The sequence below is a fragment of the Ochotona curzoniae genome, unplaced genomic scaffold (assembly GCF_017591425.1).
Source record: "Ochotona curzoniae isolate NIBS_2020 unplaced genomic scaffold, NIBS_Ocur_1.0 contig_66, whole genome shotgun sequence".
Lineage (NCBI taxonomy): Eukaryota > Metazoa > Chordata > Mammalia > Lagomorpha > Ochotonidae > Ochotona > Ochotona curzoniae.
Genome location: NW_024466512.1, coordinates 6,735,545 through 6,758,007, shown reverse-complemented (window position 1 = coordinate 6,758,007; position 22,463 = coordinate 6,735,545). Strand labels below are relative to the sequence as shown.

The 22,463-nt window shown below is 45.7% G+C and overlaps 1 protein-coding gene across 4 annotated transcripts in view; it reads right to left on the bottom strand.

The window, feature by feature from the left end:
• Nucleotides 1–22,463, bottom strand: part of ATE1 (arginyltransferase 1) — a 115,418-nt gene that overhangs the window by 6,539 nt on the left and 86,416 nt on the right. For all 4 annotated transcript variants that reach the window (XM_040991997.1, XM_040991996.1, XM_040991994.1 and 1 more), the window contains exon 11: nt 18,707–18,827. In XM_040991997.1, coding sequence (XP_040847931.1) covers nt 18,707–18,827 — 121 coding nt within the window. The remainder of the gene's footprint in view (nt 1–18,706; nt 18,828–22,463) is intronic.

Genomic DNA, 22,463 nt, shown 5'->3' with positions numbered 1-22,463 from the left:
TCTGCTTTTAAGTCCAGCATCCTGTACGGGTGCTGGTTTGTATCCCAGCTGCTCCAGTTCCCTGCCTGTGGCCTGGGAAAGCACAGGAGACTGGACCAAAGCCCTGGGACCCTGCACCCTCCTCTCACTGGTGGGACACTCCCATCACTGCTGAGAGAATGGAAGAGGCTCCAAGCTCCTGGTTCCTGTCTTTGAAATGGTTAGCTCAGGTCATCGAAGCCATTTGGGGAGTGAACCAGCAGAGGGAAGATCTTTCTCTGTAAATCTGTTTTTCCAATAAAAATAAACCTTTAATTTAAAAAGTTAATGAAAGAGTACTCTGAAAAAAATTCATGTGTATGTTTTTCAGAATTGTTAAGTATGTGTTAACTGCTTTCCTAAAGTTACAGAATATCCCCAAATAGCTCAGAAAAAAAAAAAAAGTGAAAAGAGGAAGCAAGGCAAGTATGTTAACAATTGGGAAATCTGGGTAATGGGCATGCATAAATCATGCTAGTTTTGTAATTTATTTTATAAATCTGAAATTATCTCAAAATTAAAAATTTTAAAAGTTACACTAAACTGTGTCCTTCAGCCTCTCACCCTTGTGTGTATTCTGCACTTTCTCCATCGCGGAGTGTGGTCTGCCCACACCACCATCCAGCCTGCGGGGCACCTGGACACCCCGGGCTCTCACTGGGACCTGTTAGAGATCCTACAGCTCCACGGCTTCTGGAAACGCAGCTATCAAGGGAACAACCAGGGAACTCAAAAACAAGGCCATGATAATACTACCCCCTATTCGACATAAGTGAATAAAGAGGTAATGTAATAATTAGTTGTCAGACACATTGAGTCAGCTCCTTGTACGTTGTTTGACATTCAGCTGGTCCGACAGATGATTTTTTTCCTTGTTTTAAATCAATAACTTTAAATTCTACATTATCTGCCAAGTCACAAAAGCTGATATAAGATGATAAGATAATCTTTGGGTAACAAAGTCAAATTCCCACTTACACTGAGAGTTATAGCGCTGAATTACAAACAGCAAGCATCTGCATTTCTGGTCACCCCAGAAAATGCAGAACTGTTTGCATAGCAGCCAAAAGTATCTTCAAGCAGCATATTATCAAGTATTTCCTGGGGCAAAACATCAAATCAGAAATGTAAATATAAACCTCAGTGGCAAGGACAACCTTCCTGTTGACAGCGACACTGTCCGATGGAGCTGGGAGCAGGTGGCATCAGGGCACCGGCTGCACCGGGCAGGGAATTTTGCACATTCGCATCTCTCACGAGGCCTTCTCTAACCTCCCAGATCCTTCCAGAGCCTCCAACCCGGAAAGCGACGCTCTTCTCCATCCTTGGCTCCCACCCTACGGGCCCCTGTAATCAATTTTCCTCTACTAATTTCTCTTCGCGTTTACACAAGCTTAAAACTCTACAACCTGGCACAAACTAACCAATTTCTGTGACCACTCCCCTTTTCAGCCCAGTTACCCTGCTCTACTTTTCTTTGCTGTATTAATAGTATTATTTATTTAAGGGCCATTTCCTTACCTCCCACTCACTCCACAATCTATTTCTATGTGTATTTTGGCCCAGTCACTTTCTCTGTACTCACTGAGGTCAAAGGGTCCCCTTGTTCTTGAATACAATGGAAATGTTTCAGCATTCACCAGCCTTAGGAAAATGTACACTCAGAGGACCACTTCCTGCTCCTTGAAATCCACATTGCTCCTGGCTTTCCTGACGCCAAATCCTGGTTTTCCTCTCCCCTCCAGGGCCACGCGTGTTCCATGAGCTGACTTCTCTGTTTCACCTGGCCGTTTTGTGCTGGGAGCCTCTCGGGGCTGGTTCTGTGTGTCTCCTCTTTCCTACTTTGCTTTCTCCTAGGAAATGTCACCTACAGTCATGGGGTCACACAGCAGCTCTCAGTCTAGCCACCAAGCCTCCGGTCTGGCCCAGGTGTCCCTGCATGAGTCTAAGGGCAGAATGCTATACCGTACATTAGCAGGCAAAGTATGTTACAGAATTTTGGTAATAGCAAAAACAAACCAACAGAAAACCCCGAAAAGCCTTTATCTACCAATATGAACAGTAGACTCATTATCACTGAATTTATCGTGGTATGCAACCATTAAAAATGTCATGCCAGTGTCGTGCCCGCTGGACTTCTTGGTACCGCATCACTGAGCACTGGTGTCCACCAGGTGACTCACTCATTGCACAAGCACCACAACGTGCAGTTACGTTCACCTAGACTTGACAGTCTATCACACACCCAGGCTCTGTGGAATTATACAGATGTTGTATAAGCACATGCTTCTAGTGCCACAACGAGCAAATCAGCAAGATTAAATCAGATGCAAGAAACAGGAAACAGCGCTGATCACATGGTACACAGAAAGCCAGCAGCATCACACAGCAGTTGTACAACCAACTTTTTTTGGTGTGTGTGTGGGTGGGGGGAGATATATTTATTTTTATTGGAAAGGCAGATATACAGAGAAAAGGAGAGGCAAAGAGCAAGATTTTCTATCAGCTGGTTCACTCTCAAGTGGTCACAATTGCCAGAGCAGAGCTTGATCCAAAGCCAGGAGCTTCTTCCGGGTCTCCCACATGGGTACAGGGTCCCAAGGCTCTGGGCCGTCCTCGACTGCTTTCCCAGGCCACAGGCAGGGAGCTGGATGGCAGGTGGAGCAGCTGCAACACAAGCCAGTGCCCATATGGGAGCTGGGCACAACTTCATTTTTACTAAACAGAAGAAGTACACACTTAGATAACGATAAAATACCATGGTAAATACATAAGTGGGTAACTTCTACCATCATGACTGAGATCGACGCTCTGCACCTAACTGTATGTGCTGCACTGCTGCTCCGTGGGGAGCACAGCCAGTCTGCCACTGGGAGCATCGCCACATTCATGTGAGTAATGTGTGTGCTGGAAATCAGGGCCCTTGAGGCCACAGGAACGTCTCAGATACACCATACACCAAGGGGAATCACACAATTTTCTATTCATTGTCTGAATATTCTTATGTGGTATGTGACTGCATTAATAAGTAAAACCAATGAAAATTTATGTTGACAAAAATCTGCAAATTCTTACAGCAGCTTTGTTCCACAGATGACAGCATGTGGAAGCCACCGAGATGTCCTCCTATAGAACAGATTAAGGACACAGCCTATGATGGCTCCTATGCAGGAATGAAAAGTAAAACGACGGATCACACGGAAGAATTTTAACACATAGTGCTAAGTGAAAAGGCCATAAACCATTTGTTTCCAAATCTGTCATTCAGAAAACAGGCAAAGCTAAGTAGACCGTGAACCAATCAGCAGTTGCCAGGGGGTGGAGCCTGGAAGGAGGCTGTCGTGGAACAGGGACATTTACAGGGACTCTACCCCGCATGACTTCTGTCACCACCTGCGAGCCCACACCCACAGAATGCTCTCTAAGAGAAACCATGGACTCCAGGGAGTATCGACGGAGGCGAATGTTACACTGTCAACTGTCACAGCAGTGCCACACCTTACCAACAGGGAACACAGCAGTGCCACACCTTACCAACAGGGAACACAGCAGTGCCACACCTTACCAACAGGAGGAACACAGCAGCCCCCTGTACTCTGCTTCATTTTTCTGTGAACCTAAAACCGCTCAAAAACAAAACAAAACTAAGACCACTGGAAAAGAATGACGACGGCACACCTCCCCGCCAAGGGGGACGCCGGCTGTGGCGTGCACGAACTCTCCCACCTTCTCAGCAGCTTTGCTCTAAGTCAATATTGCTTGAAAATACATTTTAAAGCAATTGATTCTTTATATAATAACAGGAAGTGATTTTCAAGATATCATCATTTTATAGTAAAAAAACAAGCCACTGAATATTCTTTGTGTAGTTTAGCCTATTCCCTAAGTTACGTGTTGACGTAAACAACGCACTGCTGTGCCCCAGGACAGAGGGGCTGCTGTGCGCTGCCTGCTGCGTGCTCTGGCTCACGTCCTGCTCCAGCACAGGGACCTTCAGCAGGAGCCAAGCCCCCGGGGATGGCAGTGCGGCCGAGCCTGGACCTGCCTCAATGAGAAGTCACCTCTGTGGCCTCATCTTCCCTTCAGCACACACGGGTGAGAGAACCTTCTGCCAGACTCTCAAGAGGATGAGTACCAAACAAAGCAAGCTCACTCTAGTCGCAGTGGATGCTGACCTAGCCCGGGCACACAATCACTAGGAAGCTTTAAAACAATGCGCATGCCCGGGAAACCCGGCAGAGCTATCAGCCCATTAAGAGCAGAGCCCTTAGATAATGACGTGGGAAAATTCACAAAATCCATTGCAACCATAAACAAACATCCGCTCAGGACTCCGAGGGTGTGTTGTATGTTAATGTTACCATTTATTTTTCAAAATAATGTTCTACTCAACACAGGCTGGCAATGGCCTTCAGAGGGCCCTGAGGACCAGAGAAGTCTCCGACCTTTACCGTTTAAGACGGTGTGCGTTGGGGGTTGTACTGTTGCTTCAAATCTGGCTGCTCTGCTCTGCTCCTGATCCATGCTACAGCAGCAGGTGGCCCCAGTGCATGGGCCCCTCCACGCACGCGGGAGACAAGGCTGCAGTTCCAGGTTAGCGGCTTCACGTGGCACAGCCTTGGCTGTTGTAGGTATTGGAGGAGTGAATCAACAGAGAAAGATCTATCTCTGCCACTCTGCTTTTCAAATAAATAAGTTAATTAACTTTACAAAATGGACGAATCAATAATGCTACAGGATCAAGAATTATTGAATATCAAGACATAACAGGAAGAGAGGGGAGGAGAGTGGTGCTGTGGTAGAGCACAGTAAGCCTCCCCCTGCAGCGTCAGCATCCCACATGGCTACTGGCTTGAGTCCTGGCTACTCCACTTCCAATGCAGCTTTCTGTTCATGTGCCTGGGAGGCAGTGAAGGACAGCCCAGGTGCTTGGACCCCTGCATCCATGTGGGAGACCTGGGGATGCCCTTGGTTCCTGGCTTCAGCTCAGCTCAGCTCTGGCTACTGCAGCTATTAGGGGAGTGAACCAGCAGATAGAAGATCTCTCTGTAACTCTGCCTTTCAAATTAATAAAATAAATAATCTTTAAACAACAGTGTTTTGACTATTTTTATATTAGAAGTTAGCAAGCTTCCATTTAATCTGCAGTTTGACAAAGTCATTCAGTGGAAATTAACTGAGTAGAAAAGAGAAAGCAGGCAGACACCACTGCTCCCTCAAAGCTCAAAGCCTCAGGGGCGCGGGCTCCTGGGGGAACTGCAGAAGGGCTGCGTCTCTCAAAAGCTGGTCTTATGAATGTGCAAACTCCAAGCTGGCTGCTGCAATCTCTCTGGAAGTTACTACAGTAAAGTAACATTACGGCGACACCGATCTTCTACACAAGTGATTCTATGAGGTCTGATTTCTGCCGGGCAGTAAATGAACCTTGGGTGTTCTCAAGGACTTTCTGATCACACAGGCAACAGGTAGGATGGTGGACATTCAAGGCACACAGTGGCACACAGCTGAAGCACTGCTGGTTCACACACTCTCAGCCACGAAAAATGAGTATTTTGGAATTTCGTGGGTTTTTAAATATTTATTTTTTTAATTGGAAAGGCAGATATATAGAGAGAAGGTGACAGAGAAAGATCCTCTGATCCACTTTCCAAGTGGCTGCAAGGCCAGAGCATTGCTGATCTGAAGCCAGGAGCTTCTTTTGGGTCTACAACGTGGGCGCAGGGTCCCAAGGCTTTGGGCAATCCTCAGCTGCTTTCCCAGGCCACAGGGACAGAGCTGGATGGGAAGTGGAGCAGCCGGGACAAGAACTGGCAGGTGCAAGGCAAGGATTTAGACACTAGGCTATCATACCAGGCCCTGTTTGTTTATTTTTACGAAACCCTAAGACAGGTGGGTCTCTGCTTATGGGAAGGAAAATGAAGGAGATCTGCTTTCTGTCGCCTCTACAAGAAAAACTGCCAACCCTGGATGCTATACATTGAACAAATGAACAAGGCTCCATGCACTGACAGAAAGGGCAGCCGTGCCAGTGCGTCTGACCCACGAGGCAACACAACAGTCAACTCTGGCTTTTCTTTCTGCTTCAAAGTTCCACTCGAGACAGAGAATGATGGCTGCCGCAGGTGCAGGAGCTGGGCTACGCTTCTTTCAGACCTGACACATCACTCCAGCCTCAGCCCCAAACCAGACACATCATGGGACCAGCTAATGAAGAGCCTAGGTTGATATTCCTTACCTAATTAGGACTTAATCAGAGCCTGTGCCAGCTTCCCTCATGCCCCTCTGCCCGCCTTCGTTCCCTTACAGCTTCCCAGATCCTTCTCTCTCCCTTCTCTTTCTGCTGCGAGAGGCAAAGACCAAGGGTGGATCTCAAGTAAGGCCTCTGGGCATCATTTTGTACAATCTGCTGGTGTCCCATTTTCACAGGTGGTCGGCAAATCTAACAGAGAGGCCGGGACCACAAAAAGCAATCCCCTGGACCAGGAGAGTACCCCAGGAAAAGGGCCAAAGGGACATACAACTAAAAAAAAATTTATACAATAGCCTTCAAAAGCACAAATTTTGGGTCCATGGCTACAGTGCTATACCACAGTCGGTTAGGTTAAGCCATGGCTGCAGCACCAGCATCCCATATGGGGTACTGGTTTGAGTCCTGGCTGCTCCACTTCTAATCCAACTCCCTGCTAATACAAATGGAAAAAACGGGGGAAGACAGCCCTAGTGTTTGGGCCCCTGCTTCCATGTGGGAGACTCTGAGGAGATCCACGCTTCTGGTTTCAGACTAGCCTAGTTCAGGTCAATTTAGCTATTTGGGGAGTGAACCAGTGGATGAAAACTCCTTATCTCTGCCTCTCCCTTTCTCTGCAATGTTGCCTTTCAAATAAGTAAGTCAATCTTTCAAAAATATTAAATAGGAACAACTGAAACCAAGGTTTTCAGGAAAAAAAAAATTCAAGACATCAAATTAGGATCCCTGAAAAGGTATCACAAAAAACAGATGTTAAGCCACTGCTACAAGCAAATTTCCATCATTACTATAAGTTGTTAATTTCTGATGCCCAAATGACAGCCACTGGCTGGTATAAATGATAGAATCGTGCCTACAGTAAGAGGTATGCTCCGCTTAGCAAGCTGGGGCCCCACGCTTCCAACTAGAGATCCACCAGCCACAACCAGAGCTCTCCACACTTGAAACTGAAACATATTGCGGGCTTTGTTTTAATCCCAAACAACAAGGGTACGACGACCAATGAACAGTTAATGTTTCTATATCTTTTAAGCAAACAAATTAGAGAAAATGCCACTCTTAGGTCTTCTGTAGAAATGCAAATATTGTACATATCTATCAATGTTACCGTCTTTCACAATTTAAAGACTAAAACTGAATCAGCTAAAATAAAAAAAAAAAAATAGCTCACCATTTGAGAAAAATTAGCACCAAAGAAAATACACTCCACACTCATTTTACACATTTTTGGTCAATATCACAGAAACAGTTCAGTATCTCAGCAACTTCATTTCTGTAAGCTCCATCACTGGTAACTGAGTCTCGATTAGAGCAGGCACTGTGGCACAGCCATCAGGATGCCGTCTGGGATTCCTGCACCCCAAGCCGGCATGCCTGGGGCCAAGTCCTAGCTCAGCTCCAACCCAGCTCCCTGTTAATCTATCCAAGTTCCTGTCATCAAGAGAGGTTTCAGGATGGAGTTGCCTTGCTGTTTTGACCTAACCCAGTTCCAGCTGTTGAAGGCATAACCCATCTTTCAAGTGGATGGAAGATCTCTCTCCTTGTCAAATAAATAATTTACACAAATCAGAGTGACGCTGTGAATAGAGGAACCCCTGCTCTGTCTAATACTCTGCCTGCTCTTAATCCTGCCACACACGGGCGGCCTTCCCAACCTGGAGGATGGGAGTAGCACTTCATCCTGGCGCTCCTGGTGCTCAGTCATTGTCCTACACGTCCAGCACATGCAGGTGCTTGGGAATAGGACCAAGCCACTGTGCCATTGGCATTGTGGCTCATGGGGACCGTCTGATTCTCCCGATCTCCAGACAAGCTGACATCGCCGGGCCAGCCACCAGCTTGCATCACCCTTCGTGTTAAGGAGAGCCCCAGGTTCGTTACTCACTGAATTCTCAAATCATTCTTGGTTTACTTTCTTTCCTTTTTGAATGCATTGTAAAGCTGACATGTCAAATGAAATAGCTTTAAAGTCTGCTGAGTTGATTCATTTTAGACATAAAATTGTATTATCTCAAATCTCTATAAAAGCAAAGGCCTGTCTCACGCGGCACACCCTGCACTGGCCTAGTCCAGAGGCAGACAGATGCTCCCAGCTCCACCTCTGTGTTCCAGACCTTTCACTAACTGGTACAGGTCAGGCGATGATTTGTATAAAGAGAGAGGTGTGGGCCCAAGCTTGATGCCAAGACAATTGCTTGAGTACAGTTTTTTAAAAAAGACTTACTTATTTTTATTGGAAAGTGAGATATACAGAGAGAAGAGAGAGGGGAAGATCTTTCATCCATTGATTCACTCCCCAAGCGGCCGCACTGGCCAGAGCTGAGCCAATTCAAAGCCAGGAGCCAGGAGCTTCTTTCAGGTTTCCTATGCTGGTCCAAGGCTTTGGGCCATCCTCCACTGCTTTCCCAGGCCACAAGCAGGGAGCTGGATGGGAAATGGGGCTGTATTAGAACCGGTGCCCATATGGTTTCCCGGTGCATTCAAGGCGAGGACTTTAGCCACTAGGCCACCATGCTGGGCCTTGCTTTAGTACAACTTATAGATACATAGGATACAACCATTAACTAACCACTAACTGATGCGATGCTGCTTAAGGGCCAGCACAGTGGCTCAATTGGGTTAATCCCATAGGGGCATTGGTTTGTGTCGCAGCCACTCCACTTTCAACTTAGCTCCCTTGCTTGTGGCCTGGGAAAGCAGTGGAGAATGGCACAAGTCCTTCAGACTCTGCACCCATGTGGGAGACCTGGAGGAGGCTCATGGCTTCTGATAGCCTCAGCTCCAGTCATTGCAGGCCTTTGGGGAGTGAATCAGTGGATGGAAAATCTTTCTTTCTATCTCTCCTTCTCTCTATAAATCTGTATTTCCAATGATAATAATTAAATCTTCAACAAGTTCAGTGCTGACAGTCAACTTTTTGATTATGCCACTTTTGGATGCTTTATGAAACCTCCAACTGACTTCCCCCAACATACTAGAGAGCACGCCTTGCCCTGGACACAGGAGAAAGACGCCCCACACGGCCGGCTCAGGTGGAGCTCCTGTGCTTCCGTATGCATCAAGCCCGCCCACTCCCCGTTTTGCAGCACCCGGTACTGCCGAGCTGCACCTGCGCTTTCATTACTTCCTATGTGCTTATGAAGGACTGCTCCGTTCCAGGCCAATTCAGATCCCGCCTCATCATCTAGTGCCCTCCGCTTTGTGTTTTCATTTCACTCCACTGCACCTGCCACGTTGTTCCAAAGCAGATCTTTGACAAGCCAACACTGTAGGGGCACTACCATAAGAACATAAAACTTCGATGTCATTTAAAAAGCAAGCCAACCAGCACCCGAGTCAAGTGAGGCAAAATTTTGTAACCAATACGGAGAACTGCTGGACAGGAACAGCATAAAAGAACTGGGGAATCACTGCAGGCCAGTCCCGGGGCTCTGCCCCGTGTCCCACTATCAGTTCCAACAGTGACCCAGAATCTTCCTCCATCCCAACACTTGTTCCTAAGCTACGGGCTGTTTCACAAACAGCAGCAACACAGAACTGCAGGTCCTAGACCCTAATGGCAGTGCCACTCAGTCTTTGCAATCCACACAAGTCTGCGACTGAAGAGAAAGCCGTGCTACAAAGCACTGTTTTCCATCAATGCACACTCCATCTCTAAAATTCTAACGCTCTACTCAGTTCCAAAGACGATTCCAAAAGTGTACAGTTACCAAAATACTGCTATTGTTTTTAGTTTAAACATCAAGGCTGTGCTCAAAAGCAACCTCTAGTACCACTGGCAAACAGGAAGGAGCACAGAGGCGCTGGTGTGCGGGCCTAGTGGGTGTGATGCTGGCATCCCACATGGGTGCTGGTTGGATTCCCGGCTGCTCCACTCATCCAGCCCCGTTACTGCCTGGGGAAAACGGCTCACAATGGCCCAAGTGCTTGGCCTCTGCACCCTTAGGACAGACCCACAAAAAGCTCTGGCTCCTGGCTTTGGTCCGGATGGTCACTGTGGCCATTTGGAGAATGTTCCAGTGGATGGAAGGTATCTCGCCCTTTCTCTCCCCACTCCCTCCTTCCCTTTCTCTAACTCTTACAAATAAATAAGTGTAAAAAAAAAAAAAAGCAGCAATGAACGACATGGTTGTTTTCACTCTTTTTAGCTTTCTTGAAAAGCCCAAGTGCTTTAACTATGTTCAACAACCCTAATTTAGGAAATGACAATGTAACACAGGGGCTGATTAGTCCTACTACAAAAGAGACTTTGTTTCATCAAAGAATTCACAATCATGGAATGAACCACAGGATGTTTTGACAAAGAGACAAGAAAAACAGCTCCATTTATACTCACTGCAGTGCAGGCAACTTTTAGCAAATCAGTTCCAATAAACTTAATTATGCTTAGTGTTATCAGAGTATTCAGCCTACTTCCCCTAATGTATTTTATTTATTTGCAAAGGTTAAGGTTAGAATATCAGGCAATGCTCATTAACCTGGAAGTGTTGTTTAATTTGGAGATTTGAAGAACTGCACTGCATTAATTTACAATAAAAAGTTCCCACAGGAGTGATGCCTGGCTCCGGCACTGGGATGCTGGCACACATGGCACCCCAACGGGCACATGTGTTACTATGGGGTGCAGGAGCACCCCCAGGGGCTGCCTCCTCAGCCAACTGCCACACTCTCTGGGACAGACAGGAAGTCTGTCCTTGACCCCCATCTGAAAGGGGAGCCGAGATGAAGCTCTCGCCAGCAAGGCTGGAGTACCAAAGAAAATACCTACGTGCAAGGCAAGGGTTTAGTCAAGCGCACCGCACTGACCCATAACATAAATGTTAACATTTTTAAATGGCAGCAAGAAATGAAAATCTCAGGGATGGCGGAGGGATGATCCTGTAGTAAGCCATGATGCGGCGGCAGGGAGGCGGCCACGCCCGGATCATACAATCAACTTCCGGGGCAAGCCTCCCAGATATCATCATTAGATCAACCCTCCGCCACTGATCTAGTCAGCCGTTAATTCATCAGTGTAAGACTTTGGTGTCTAAGCAGTGGCATGAATTTGGGGAGTCCCAGTCAAACTGTAGCAGACGCCATTCTCACACTTGAACCATTTCTTTACCAAAACCTTGACACTATTGCCTGACAAAGTCCCAATCCCAGAATACGGCCAGAGCAGCTAGGCTGCAGCAGCAGCAGCAGCAGCAGCATACCCACCTGAAGAACTCTCCAGCAGCCTTAGCCAGGCCTGGCAATCAGCTCCACCTCTCATTTTGCTCAACAGTGGCTATAACTCACCTGACCCTGCAACCTCCCTCTTTGCCGGCACCCACTTCAATGGGAAGAGCAAAGCCATAGGTGAGAAAGTTCTCCACTCATCACGCTGGCCCTTTCGATGCATTTATCTTCGGTGAGCATTTCCTCCTGAGCTCAGCTAACCTGATCCCTGCTTCTGATCTTTCTCGTGCTCCACCCCTTCATTAGGAAGTGCGGCCGAAGTGACAAACTCCTTCTAACTCCTCCTCGTGGCTGGCCTCCCACCACTGGACATTTGGGCTGTGCTCTTTGCCACCAGGTCTTGTCAATGTGCTCCTCTCTCGGCCTGCAGCACCTGCCTGGGCCCTCCTGCTTCTATCTAAACTATGATCACGTCGGCCAAGGAGTTTCCCCTGACCTCTCCACCTCATCCAAACCCGGGTGGAGGGCTCCGCTAAGTGCCACAACAGGAGACTGATCACACAAACCCTGCGAACAGCAATCTGCCTCCTGCACCAGGTTTGCCGAGTGCTGACACGGCCACTGGAAGCACCATCTCTGCTCAGTAAACACAGCTGAGGAGCTGTGCTGAGGAGTTCTGTAAATCTCTGCTTCCAATTCCTGCTGGGCTCCTCTTAGTTTCTGGTTTGTGTTTTGAGTCTAGCACTGTCATGTTTTGGGTCTTGCGCTCTCCCCATACTAGACTGCAGGGGACCCGCTGGGTGAACGGTGCTGAGTAGGCTGAGCAGGCAGGGCCAACCGCTCCCACTCACTGCCTGATCCACAGTCTGACTTGCAGGCTGGAACCTGTTCTGAATTTCTGCAAGTCCCGACCACACAGGACAACCATCAGCCAACGACAAATGAAAGCGAGCTGCCGAGTGACTCCTTTTCTTTGTGCCTCAGACACACCAGGGGTGCCTGGATACAACTGCATTCGTCTTCGAGCAGCAGGCCTGCAACAGCACACGCTGCCTTCCCCTTAGTCACGTGACCCAGGCTCTGCTCCCGCCCCTCAACAACATCTCCCAAATAAAGCATGCCAACAGGTTTTTTTTTTCTTTTTTTAAAGATTTATTTTATTTTATTTTTATTGGAAAGGCAGATATACATGCCCGGGATCCCATATGGGCACCGGTTCTAGTCCCGGCAGCTCCACTTCCCATCCAGCTCCCTGCTTGTGGCCTAGGAAAGCAGTCAAGGACGGCCCAAAGCTTTGGGTCCCTGCACCCGTGTGGGAGACTCAGAAGAAGTTCCTGGATCCTGGCTTCAGATCGGCATAGCATCAGCCGTTCTGCTCACTTGGGGAGTGAATCATCGGATGGAAGATCTTTGTCTCTCCTCCTCTCTGTATATTTGACTTTCCAATAAATAAATAAATCTTTAAAAAAAAAATAAACCAAACATTTGCTAGCATCACACAAAGGAACACAATTGTTAACACAGGTGTTTTTCCAACTTTCATGTTAGAGTTCGCTTATTTTTTTGCAAAGAAGTTGAGTTTAACAGCCACAAAAGAGAATCTAAACAATTTCAGAATGCCTTGTGGAACAAAGTTTGAGGCTCTCTTACACTGAAACTGGATAGCTGTATCTGTCAGCCCCTCCCACTACTGGCGGATCATGCACCGAGTACTGCAGGCTCCAAAACACACTGTATCAGGTAAGCTCCACGAATGTGTCTTAGTTAAGAGCATCGTTCATATTCTCTTGCAGTAGATGACATTCCAGCACACCATCTGTTTGTTTCCTTTGTTATTTCATGACTCCACTGACTGCCAGATATCACAGCTTAGCACTTTCAAATTCTCTACATTTACTGTTGCCTTACAAAAGCTGTGGTAGGTGCTATGTCGGAGTGGCGTGAAGCCACGGCTCAGGATGACCAAAGCGCCCCAGCTATTCCGCTGCTCACCAACATGCAGCAAGGCAGCAGAGCGCAGCTGATGCCCATGTAGGATACTCAGGCTGCGTTCTGAGCTCCTGACTCCAGCCTAGCCCGGCCCCAAGTTCTGTATGCATTTTGGTACTAAACCAGCAGATGGAAAATCTCTGTCATCCTGCCTTTCAAATATATAAGCAAACAAACCCTTTTAAAACCTCAGATTTTAAAAACACCTCACATGGAGAACATAAATGTTTACATTAGTGGGGCAATCAGTTTTTACTTTCACTACAATCCAATATCACTATGAAGCTGACATGAGCTTCTCAAATTTCTTTTTAAATTTAGAGACCAACGCTGTGTTGTAGCAAGCCAAGCTTCAGCCTTTGGTGTCGGTATACCCTAAGGGAGTTGGTTCATGTCCCAGCTGCTCCTTTTCGGATCTAGCTCCCTAGTTACGGACTGGGAAAGCAGTGGGGGACAGCACAAAGCCTTTGGACCCTGCACCTGTGTAGGAGACACACAGCACGCTCCTGGCTCCCGGCTTCAGACAGGTTCAGCTGCGGCTGTTACAGGCCTCTGGGGAATGAAGCAGATGAAGATCTTCCTTTCTGTTGCTCCTCTTCCTTTCAAATAAAAATAAATAAACCCTTACATTTTTTTTAACTTTAAATTTTTGGTAGGCTCATGTATGTATTTATTCTGTCTGCTAGTTCACTTCCCAGGCAGCTGCAATAGCCAGTCCAGGGCCAGGATGAAATCAGGTGCTTCGGGGCCCAGGCACTTGGTTAATCTGCTGGTGCTTTTTTCAGGTCAGGTGTAGGGAGCTGTAGCAGCTGGGACACAAACTGACATCCATGAGGGATGCTGGTGTCACAGCTGGTGGCATTGCCTGCTATGCCATAACACTGGCCTTTAAAATTCTGTTTTGATGTCCACTTCCTTTATGATGTGCAGTAGAACACAAAAGATTGCAGATCCAGCTGGACACGGCCACACAGCACCATCCTCACTCTCCACAAAGAACGCGTGGTTAGCAAGTGTACATCAAGTAATACCATTCATTTTTCAGCTTCAAGAGGGTAGCCAATCTGAAATGTACATTTGAAAACAATTCTACCCTCAGAATTATTGATGGATAACAGCTAAATTCTGAATCTGAAATAATTAGAAGCAATAATGCCCACTTGGTCCTAAGTCATCACTGCAACAAGGAATTCACTGAGTTCTGGAATTGGCTTTCTCATTAGGCACTGCTTCCCAGTGATTAAGACAACATGATGGCTGGGGGAAGTCCTTCCACGTGACCACACATTCGGGATTTAGGAAGGGCTGGCTGGGATAATCAGGCAGGTGAACATAGAACAGAAGGTTTTCTGAATCTGTAATAAGGACAGGGTTGGGCTTGCTCCTGATGTGGGCATGTGCCAGACTCACACAGAAATGCAGAAGAAACGCCAAGGAGCCAGGCTGGCAAGAGCAGAGAGCAGAGTCTCTACAAACCAACAGATTAGAGCTTCAGAGTTTCAGGGGATCAAACACGGAAAAACCATCTTTATTTAGACTTTCAGCAACCTCTAGAAAGAGTTAAAGTATCCTAAAAATGACCTATCCCAGACGAATGCATAAAACACTAGGCCAAAATCACACACTGCTGTTGGTAAATCAAATTTAAGTTTGGTACTGCTACCAACAATGTTTAACTCTGTTATGTTAGAGACAAATTTCTTGCAAATACTGCAAAGTTTGTGCAAAGGAGAACAAAATCTAATCTATAACAGTATATTCCTATAAGCCAAAATAAAAATTGTTCCAATTAAGTACAGCAGTTATAAAAATCTGCAGCAGTACATGAATTAAAATTGCCCTTTATCGTTGTTGAGGATAAAATGAGCAGGGGCCAATTCTCTGGAAACTGCGCATGCACCATAGTTCTATTTCTTGTACATCTGGAACCAAGGATTTTAGTAGCATATAACGTTTCTCCAACATTTAAAGTCAAATAAAATCACAAATCAAAAGCTTATCATGACACTAAAACTAAACCCACACTGCGTGGGCTTCCGTTTGAGCCATGATTAGTGCCTTCACACCAAGCTATGGGTTGGTAACCTTGTGTTGAGTCATGGTTTCCTGCAGTTGGGCACGTTTTCTATGCAAGTACCATTACTTTTTTTTTTTTTTTTTAAATTTAAACAAAGGCCTGGGTGTGTTGCGGTGATGACCCCTGAGATGTGAGCCTCTCACATGGGTACCAGTTCATGTTCCAGCTGCTCCACTTCCTATACAGCTTCCTGCTCCTGGTCTGGAAAAAGCAGCGGAAGATGGTCCAAGTCCTTGAGCCCCTATGCCCATGTAGGAGACCCAGACAAAACCCCTTGTCCCTAGCTTCAGCCTGGCCTATCCCTGGTCATCGTGGCTATCTGTGGGGAGAGAGAGGAGGGAAGATGAGAAGGAGACGGGGGAAGAGGGGAAAGTCTTCCAAACTGGTTCACTTCCCAGATGGCCAGAGGTGGGCCATTTCAAGTGAATGCAGGGGCCCAAGCACTTGTTTTATACACATCGTGGTGCTTTCCTAGGCCATTAGCAGGGATCTGGGTGGGAAGCTGAGCAGCCAGAACTCACACCAGAGTCCACATGGAATACTGGTATTGCCCCTGTGCTTGGTTTTACAGAGGCCAATGGAATTTGGCTGTGCCTTCTGCAGGTAATTTAACAGGAAAATAAGATTTAGTGAAGAAAGCACTATGGCTACTAAAACGACCGCTCACAGAGCGATCTGCTCTGTGGTGGGAGAGAAGTGTCACGGTTGGCCAGGTTGCCCAGCAGCCCCAGGCAACGCTTGGCAGAAACTGTGCTTCAATTTTCCCAAACTACAGGGGTAGGCCTGATGTCAAACAATGTCTGGACTGTGACATCCAACACTGATAAAATGGCAAGGTATGCTCCTCAAAGCTCCAAAGAGTCAAATGATGGACAAGGTCCTTCATTTGCTTCCACTATTCTCAATTATTATTATTATTATTATTTTGCAATTTGTAACCAACGAGTATTAAAAGCTAAAGCTACTGCCACAAGAAATGCGAGTTACTAGTCCACAGGAATAGAACACATGCTCTGGGACACCGCATGTTCTCAGCAAACAGGGCAATGTGAGAGCTTAGCTCTTTGGTCTGAAATGCTCTCAGTGCTTAATTTAGAATAAAGAAATGCAATAACAAGACTATTTAATGTCCATTCAATATATGAAAACTACTGTTAACCACCTCAATTTCATGAAACAAGGAGAACTTGTAACTTTTTAATCACCAAGTATTATAGAAGAGAACTTTGAAAACAGATCAAAAAAGCAAAGGAGAAAGTGAAATTGTACTAAGTTGGGAGTTAGAGAAAAAGTTAAGACCATAGCATGATTCAACTGTAAAGAACTTATAAACTTTTGTGTGTAAATATGAAGTATTTCAATTAAGCTGCTCAGCAGTTTTCATTAAGGGACTGGTTTCTGGTCTAACCTTGGGACGCTGAACAGAGAGGGGTTTGGAAGGAACGAGGAGTGGGGGCGAGTGTGTGTGCTCCACTTTCACACTGTTGACCTTGGCTTTGAGCCTGACTCCAAAGCTGATTGATCAACGAAATGTTTGTTTTCAAGCAATATATCTGTTTGATTAATGAGGTGTAACTTTACTTAGAATAAAATGAATCAATCTGATGAACAAGTTCAAGTGTAGGAACTATAAAGCCCTGCTTGTAACTCCGAAACATGAGGCCAAGCTCAGTGCGCTGAGCACCTGGGCCGGCAGGGCCACGTGGCCTCTTGGCATCTGATTTTCAAGTATCATCCCGTGTGAGAAGGTGTTGCTCTTGACTCTGTGGCAGCTTTTCAAGAAGGTAGCAAAATATAACATGGTATGAATTTGAGAAAAGAACATCCACATCCTGGAACGGAACACCTCACTGCACTCCTCTCCTCGATTCCTATTGATCTCCACTTCTCTCACTCCCCGCCCCGTCTCCCATTTCTCCTTCCTTCTTTCTTCTTATACTTGGACCCACAGCAGCTGGTATAAAAATGACTATATTCCTAAAATCATTGTAACGCATATTCTGTGCTGGCTTCTGGGATGATTCAAATTCAACTAAGCACAATGTGGAAACAGCAAGAACTTCAGTAGAAGGCAGGGATCTCGGATAAAATGAAAGCATGCCTACTTCCACTCACTGGTTCACTCTTCAAGTGCCCACAACAGCTGGGGAGGCACCTGGGCCACAGCTAGGAGTCAGAACTCAACACATGGTTCTGACCTGGGTGGCAGTACCCATCACCTGCACATCACCACCACTTCTAGGGGCTGCGCTGACGGCAAGCTGCAGTCTGGACTTGAACTCATGCATTTCGACGTGGGACGCAGGCATCTCAACCACTAGGCTGAAACAGAAACTCAGGATTTCTCCATGGCCGAAGGGGACACTGTTAGCTGACCAGGGAGCCTGTACATACTACGGTACACAGGATATCCACAGGTGAATATGGGGAATGCAGCAGGGTGGTGCTGCTCTGGGCAGGAGAAAAGAGAGAAAACAGAAAAGACGACATACTAGAGAAGGCGGAAGTCATGAAAGGACTGTTACAGGAGCCGGCACGGTGACGCAGAGGCCAAGAGGAAGCCTGGGGTGCCACTCTCCCAGGAGCGCTCCACTTCCAATCCAGCTCCCGCTAAGGTGCCTGAGGCCTGCCACCAACATGGGTTACAGGGTTGAGTTCTAGGTCCTGGGCTCAGCCAAGCCCACTCTGTCCTTTGAGGAATGACCTTGGTGGATAGGAGGCCTCCCCACATCCCTCAACTCTGCCATTTAACTAAACAAACAAACCTACAAAGCAAAGAAACTGTCATGGAACCAACAGCATCTAGGTGCCTCCAAGAACCACTCTACAGTTTTTATTCCATCTGCTCAAAATGTCTATCTTCTTCAGCCAAATTACCAATCTGGCAAATATATTTTATGCACTGGCCACTTATAAAAGAAATAGTAATGGTACTAGTCCTTGAAGTATGTAAAAACCAACCTAACAGAGGAAGCAGCTCAGGAAGCAGCACAAACACAGTTCTTGCCAAACTGTGTGAGTGTGTGCGCGTGCCTTACTTAATTTCACATACATGAGCACACGCGCGCGCGCACACACACACGCACTCACACAAACACGTACTCACATGTACACTACGAATTGGGAAAAGCTATCAGGATGACACTAGGATCCACAGCCCACGCACTGTAAACACAGATGATGCTTTCCAGCAGAGCCCTGCCCCCACACACCTGCTTCAGGGTCCTGGTTGAATCGGCAGTACTTGGCGCGGTCCAGGGAAGGCAGGCACTGCTCTATGGGCACCCAGACGTACGTCTCCGGACACAGCAAGTCAGAAGGTCTGTACTGACCCTGCAGAGAAGGGAAAACAACAGACAGAGGCATGACGAATGTAACATGGAAACTCCCAGAGAGACAGGCTTCAGGGAAGTCTTGAATGGCATGTGCAAGCCAAGCGGTCCGGGCACAGCGTCCCCAAGGGCATGAGGCAGCCTGGCCAGGGATCATTCGCCATCATCCCCCAAGGCTGAGTGCAGGCCCGGTCCTGGCAGAAACGGGTGGAGGATGAGGCCGCCTGTGTGCAGGCCGCAGCTCCAAGCAGTCACTCTCTCTGAAGAAATACTTAAGGTGGCTCTTGCTGAGCAGATTGCAAAAATTAGCCAGTTTCAAATTCAAGTTGCTTTTGTAAATGCTAGTGAATAACAGACTGAAATTGTTTTTCATAAAATTGAATTTTACTAATGTTAATCATAACTTTTAAAATGTACTCCAATATTTATTTCAGTCTAATATACTAAAAGCATTCTTATTAATATACTTAAAATATGAAATTTTGACAAATATACAATAAAGAGAAATTTTAGAAACAGAAAAAAACTTCAGAAACTAATTGTTTAAACTTTCTTTTAAAACTGCTTTAGAAAAATGGCCTCTATTTTGTATTTCTGAAGCCATTGTACACCTAAATTTGAAACAATGGTATGCAACAGTAGGAATGGTGGCTCAATGGATAATTCCCCACCTCCAAGTACCACCATCCCAGAGGTATGCTGGTTCGTGTCCTGGCTGTTCCACTTCTGACCCAGCTCCTGCTTGTGGCCTGAGAACGCACCGGATGATGGCTCAAAGCCTTGGGACCCTGCACCTGCATGGAGACCTGAAGGAGGCGGCTTGGCTTAGTGTTGGTGGTTGGGGCCATTTGGGGAAAGAATCAGTGGGTGGCCATGACAGGATTATTTAATAAAAAGTCTATGATTTACTTAGGAAGTAAATAAAGGCAGATACTCCAGGGCTATCTGCCTTCTCACCAGCAAGACCACGGGGCCAAAACAGTGTCGAATCATAGTAAGCCTCCACCCACAGCAAGAGCATCCCGATGAGTCTCAGCTGCTCCCCTTCCTACCCTGCTCCCTGCTATGTCCTGGGAAAGCAGAGGAGACTGGCTCAAGCCCTTGGATCCCTGAACCCATGTGGGAGACCTGGAAGAAGCTCCCGGCCTCTGGTCCGGTTCAGCTTAGCTCTGGCCACTGGAGCCATTTGGGGACGAATAGATGAATTTCTGTCTCCCTTTCTCTCGCTGTATCGCTGCCTTTGCAATAAAAATAAATAAATCTTAAAAAAAAAAAAAGCAATGTCCTTATCTTCATTAATAGAGAATTTGTTTTTCGGGGGAAAGGGACCACAAATAACACTATATATATTATTAACAAATATGAAAAACCATACAGCAGCCTACATAGACCATTGTGAAAATCTGCATTTAAAGATATAATTTCGAAGGCTAAACAAATAGAATTTCCAAGAAGCACTAATTCTTCTTGACTTAGAAATATTCAAAGATTTTTTTTTTTTGGTACATAAAAAGCACCAACCATAAAAAAAAAAAAGATGACATTAAGTTCATTCAAATTACAGCATTCAAAACAAATTAATAAAGTTAAATAGGCAAGTCAAAGGTAGGGAGAGAATATTTATAATTACTACAGAGACTTGTATCCAAATATATAAAGAATCTTTTTTTTTTTTTTAAAGATTTATTTTTATTATTTTGTTATTGGAAAGGCAGATATACAGAGAGGAGAGACAGAGAGGAAGATCTTCCATCCGATGATTCACTCCCCAAGTGAGCGCAACGGGTCGATACTACGCCAATCCGAAGCCAGGAGCCTCTTCCGGGTCTCCCACGCGGGTGCAGGTTCCCAAAGCTTTGGGCCGTCCTCGACTGCTTTCCCAGGCCACAAGCAGGGAGCTGGAAGGGAAGCGGGGCTGCCGGGATTAGAACTGGCACCCATATGGGATCCCGGGCGTGCAAGGCGAGGACCTTTAACCACTTGCGCCACCGCGCCGGGCCATATATAAAGAATCTTAACAACACAAACAACCCATTTTAAAAACCAGATAAATGTCTTAGACACATTGTCTTAGTAATACAAATGCCTAGTAAGCATATCAAAAGATGTCTAACACCATCAGTTACCAGAAATGCAAATGAAAACCATAACTAGCAACCACTGTATATCCACTACAATGGCCAGAATTTTAAAATGGTGAAGAAAAGCAAGTCTGGCAAGGATTTGTACTAATTTAAATACTGTTGTTTTTTTTATATTAATTTTTATTGCAAAAGCAGATATACAGAGGAGACAGAAGGATCTTACATCTGCTGGTGCACTATCCGAATAGCCACAAGAGCCAGGAGCTTCTTTCAGATCTCCCATGTGGGTGCAGGGTCCTAGGCTTTGGGTCACCCTTCGCTGCTTTCCCAAGCCATAAGCAGGGAGTTGAAGGGAAGTGGAGCAGACGGACAGGACCCAGAACCCAAATGGGATGCTGGTGCTGGAAGGTGGAAGATGAGCCAACTGAGTCATAGCACCAGCCCCAATACTGTTGGTTTAAAATGGTATAATAACTTGATAAAATATAAATACTCTTATACATCTGTCATCTGAGAACATATCCAACATAAATTTTTTGAATTGGCAATGGTGGCTAAGAGGATTTTAACTTCTCTAATGTCAAACATACAAGTTGCACCATTTTACATTTCATTAGCAAAGCATTACCTGCCCAAGTATTAATTTTCCTTCATTTTTACAAGACAGTTAAGTGTATGCCAATATGAAAAAAAGGCATGTTGTGGTTTTAATTTGCATCACGTATATTTTCCACACATGTGGAAAGGAATATCTTTTCTCACATATGTGGAAAGGAATGAATATTTTCTTTTCCATATTTTTCATAGACTTTGGTCCACTTTTGTTAGCCTGCTAATATTTCTTTATTTACTGAAGGAACTCTTTATATATCAAGGAGATTAACCCTTAGTTTATAAAATATACTGCGCTTTCCTGGTTGTCTTCTGACTTTGAATACCAAATGCATTTGCAATGTGGAAATTATGGACAAATTCATAAAGTTTTAGAATGGCATATGAATTTTGTGAGATAATTAAAAAGGCCGCCCTCACACTAAGATTATAAAAACACTTTCATGTCTTTTCTAATACTTTTATGGCTTCATAATCTCACATTTACATTTATGCTCCATCTGGAATTTATTTTGGAATAGGGAATAATGACCCAACCTAATTTCTTTCAGATGTTTATCCAGGCGCCTTAGCATCACTTGGTGAGCAATCCTCATTTCACTTACTGATTTAAAGCGCCCCTTTACAGCTTTCTAACTCACAGCGTACACTGCCACCTGGACTCTCTGCTTTTCTGCGAATACTGACCTGTCTGTAGACTCATCTGTCAGTGCCACACAGTTTGAACTACTAAAGCTTTACACAATATTTTTGTAATCTGGTATATCTAGTCTCTCTTCAACGTTCATTTCCAGAATTTTCTGACCCTTTTTGCCTCGTTATTCTAAGACTTGGTATCAGTGCAAAATACTCCCACCATAAGAAAACAGTAACAAAGCCAGAATGGCACATCTTGATTACCATGATGGCAGACTACACAGGAGAATCCTAAAACTGTCTAG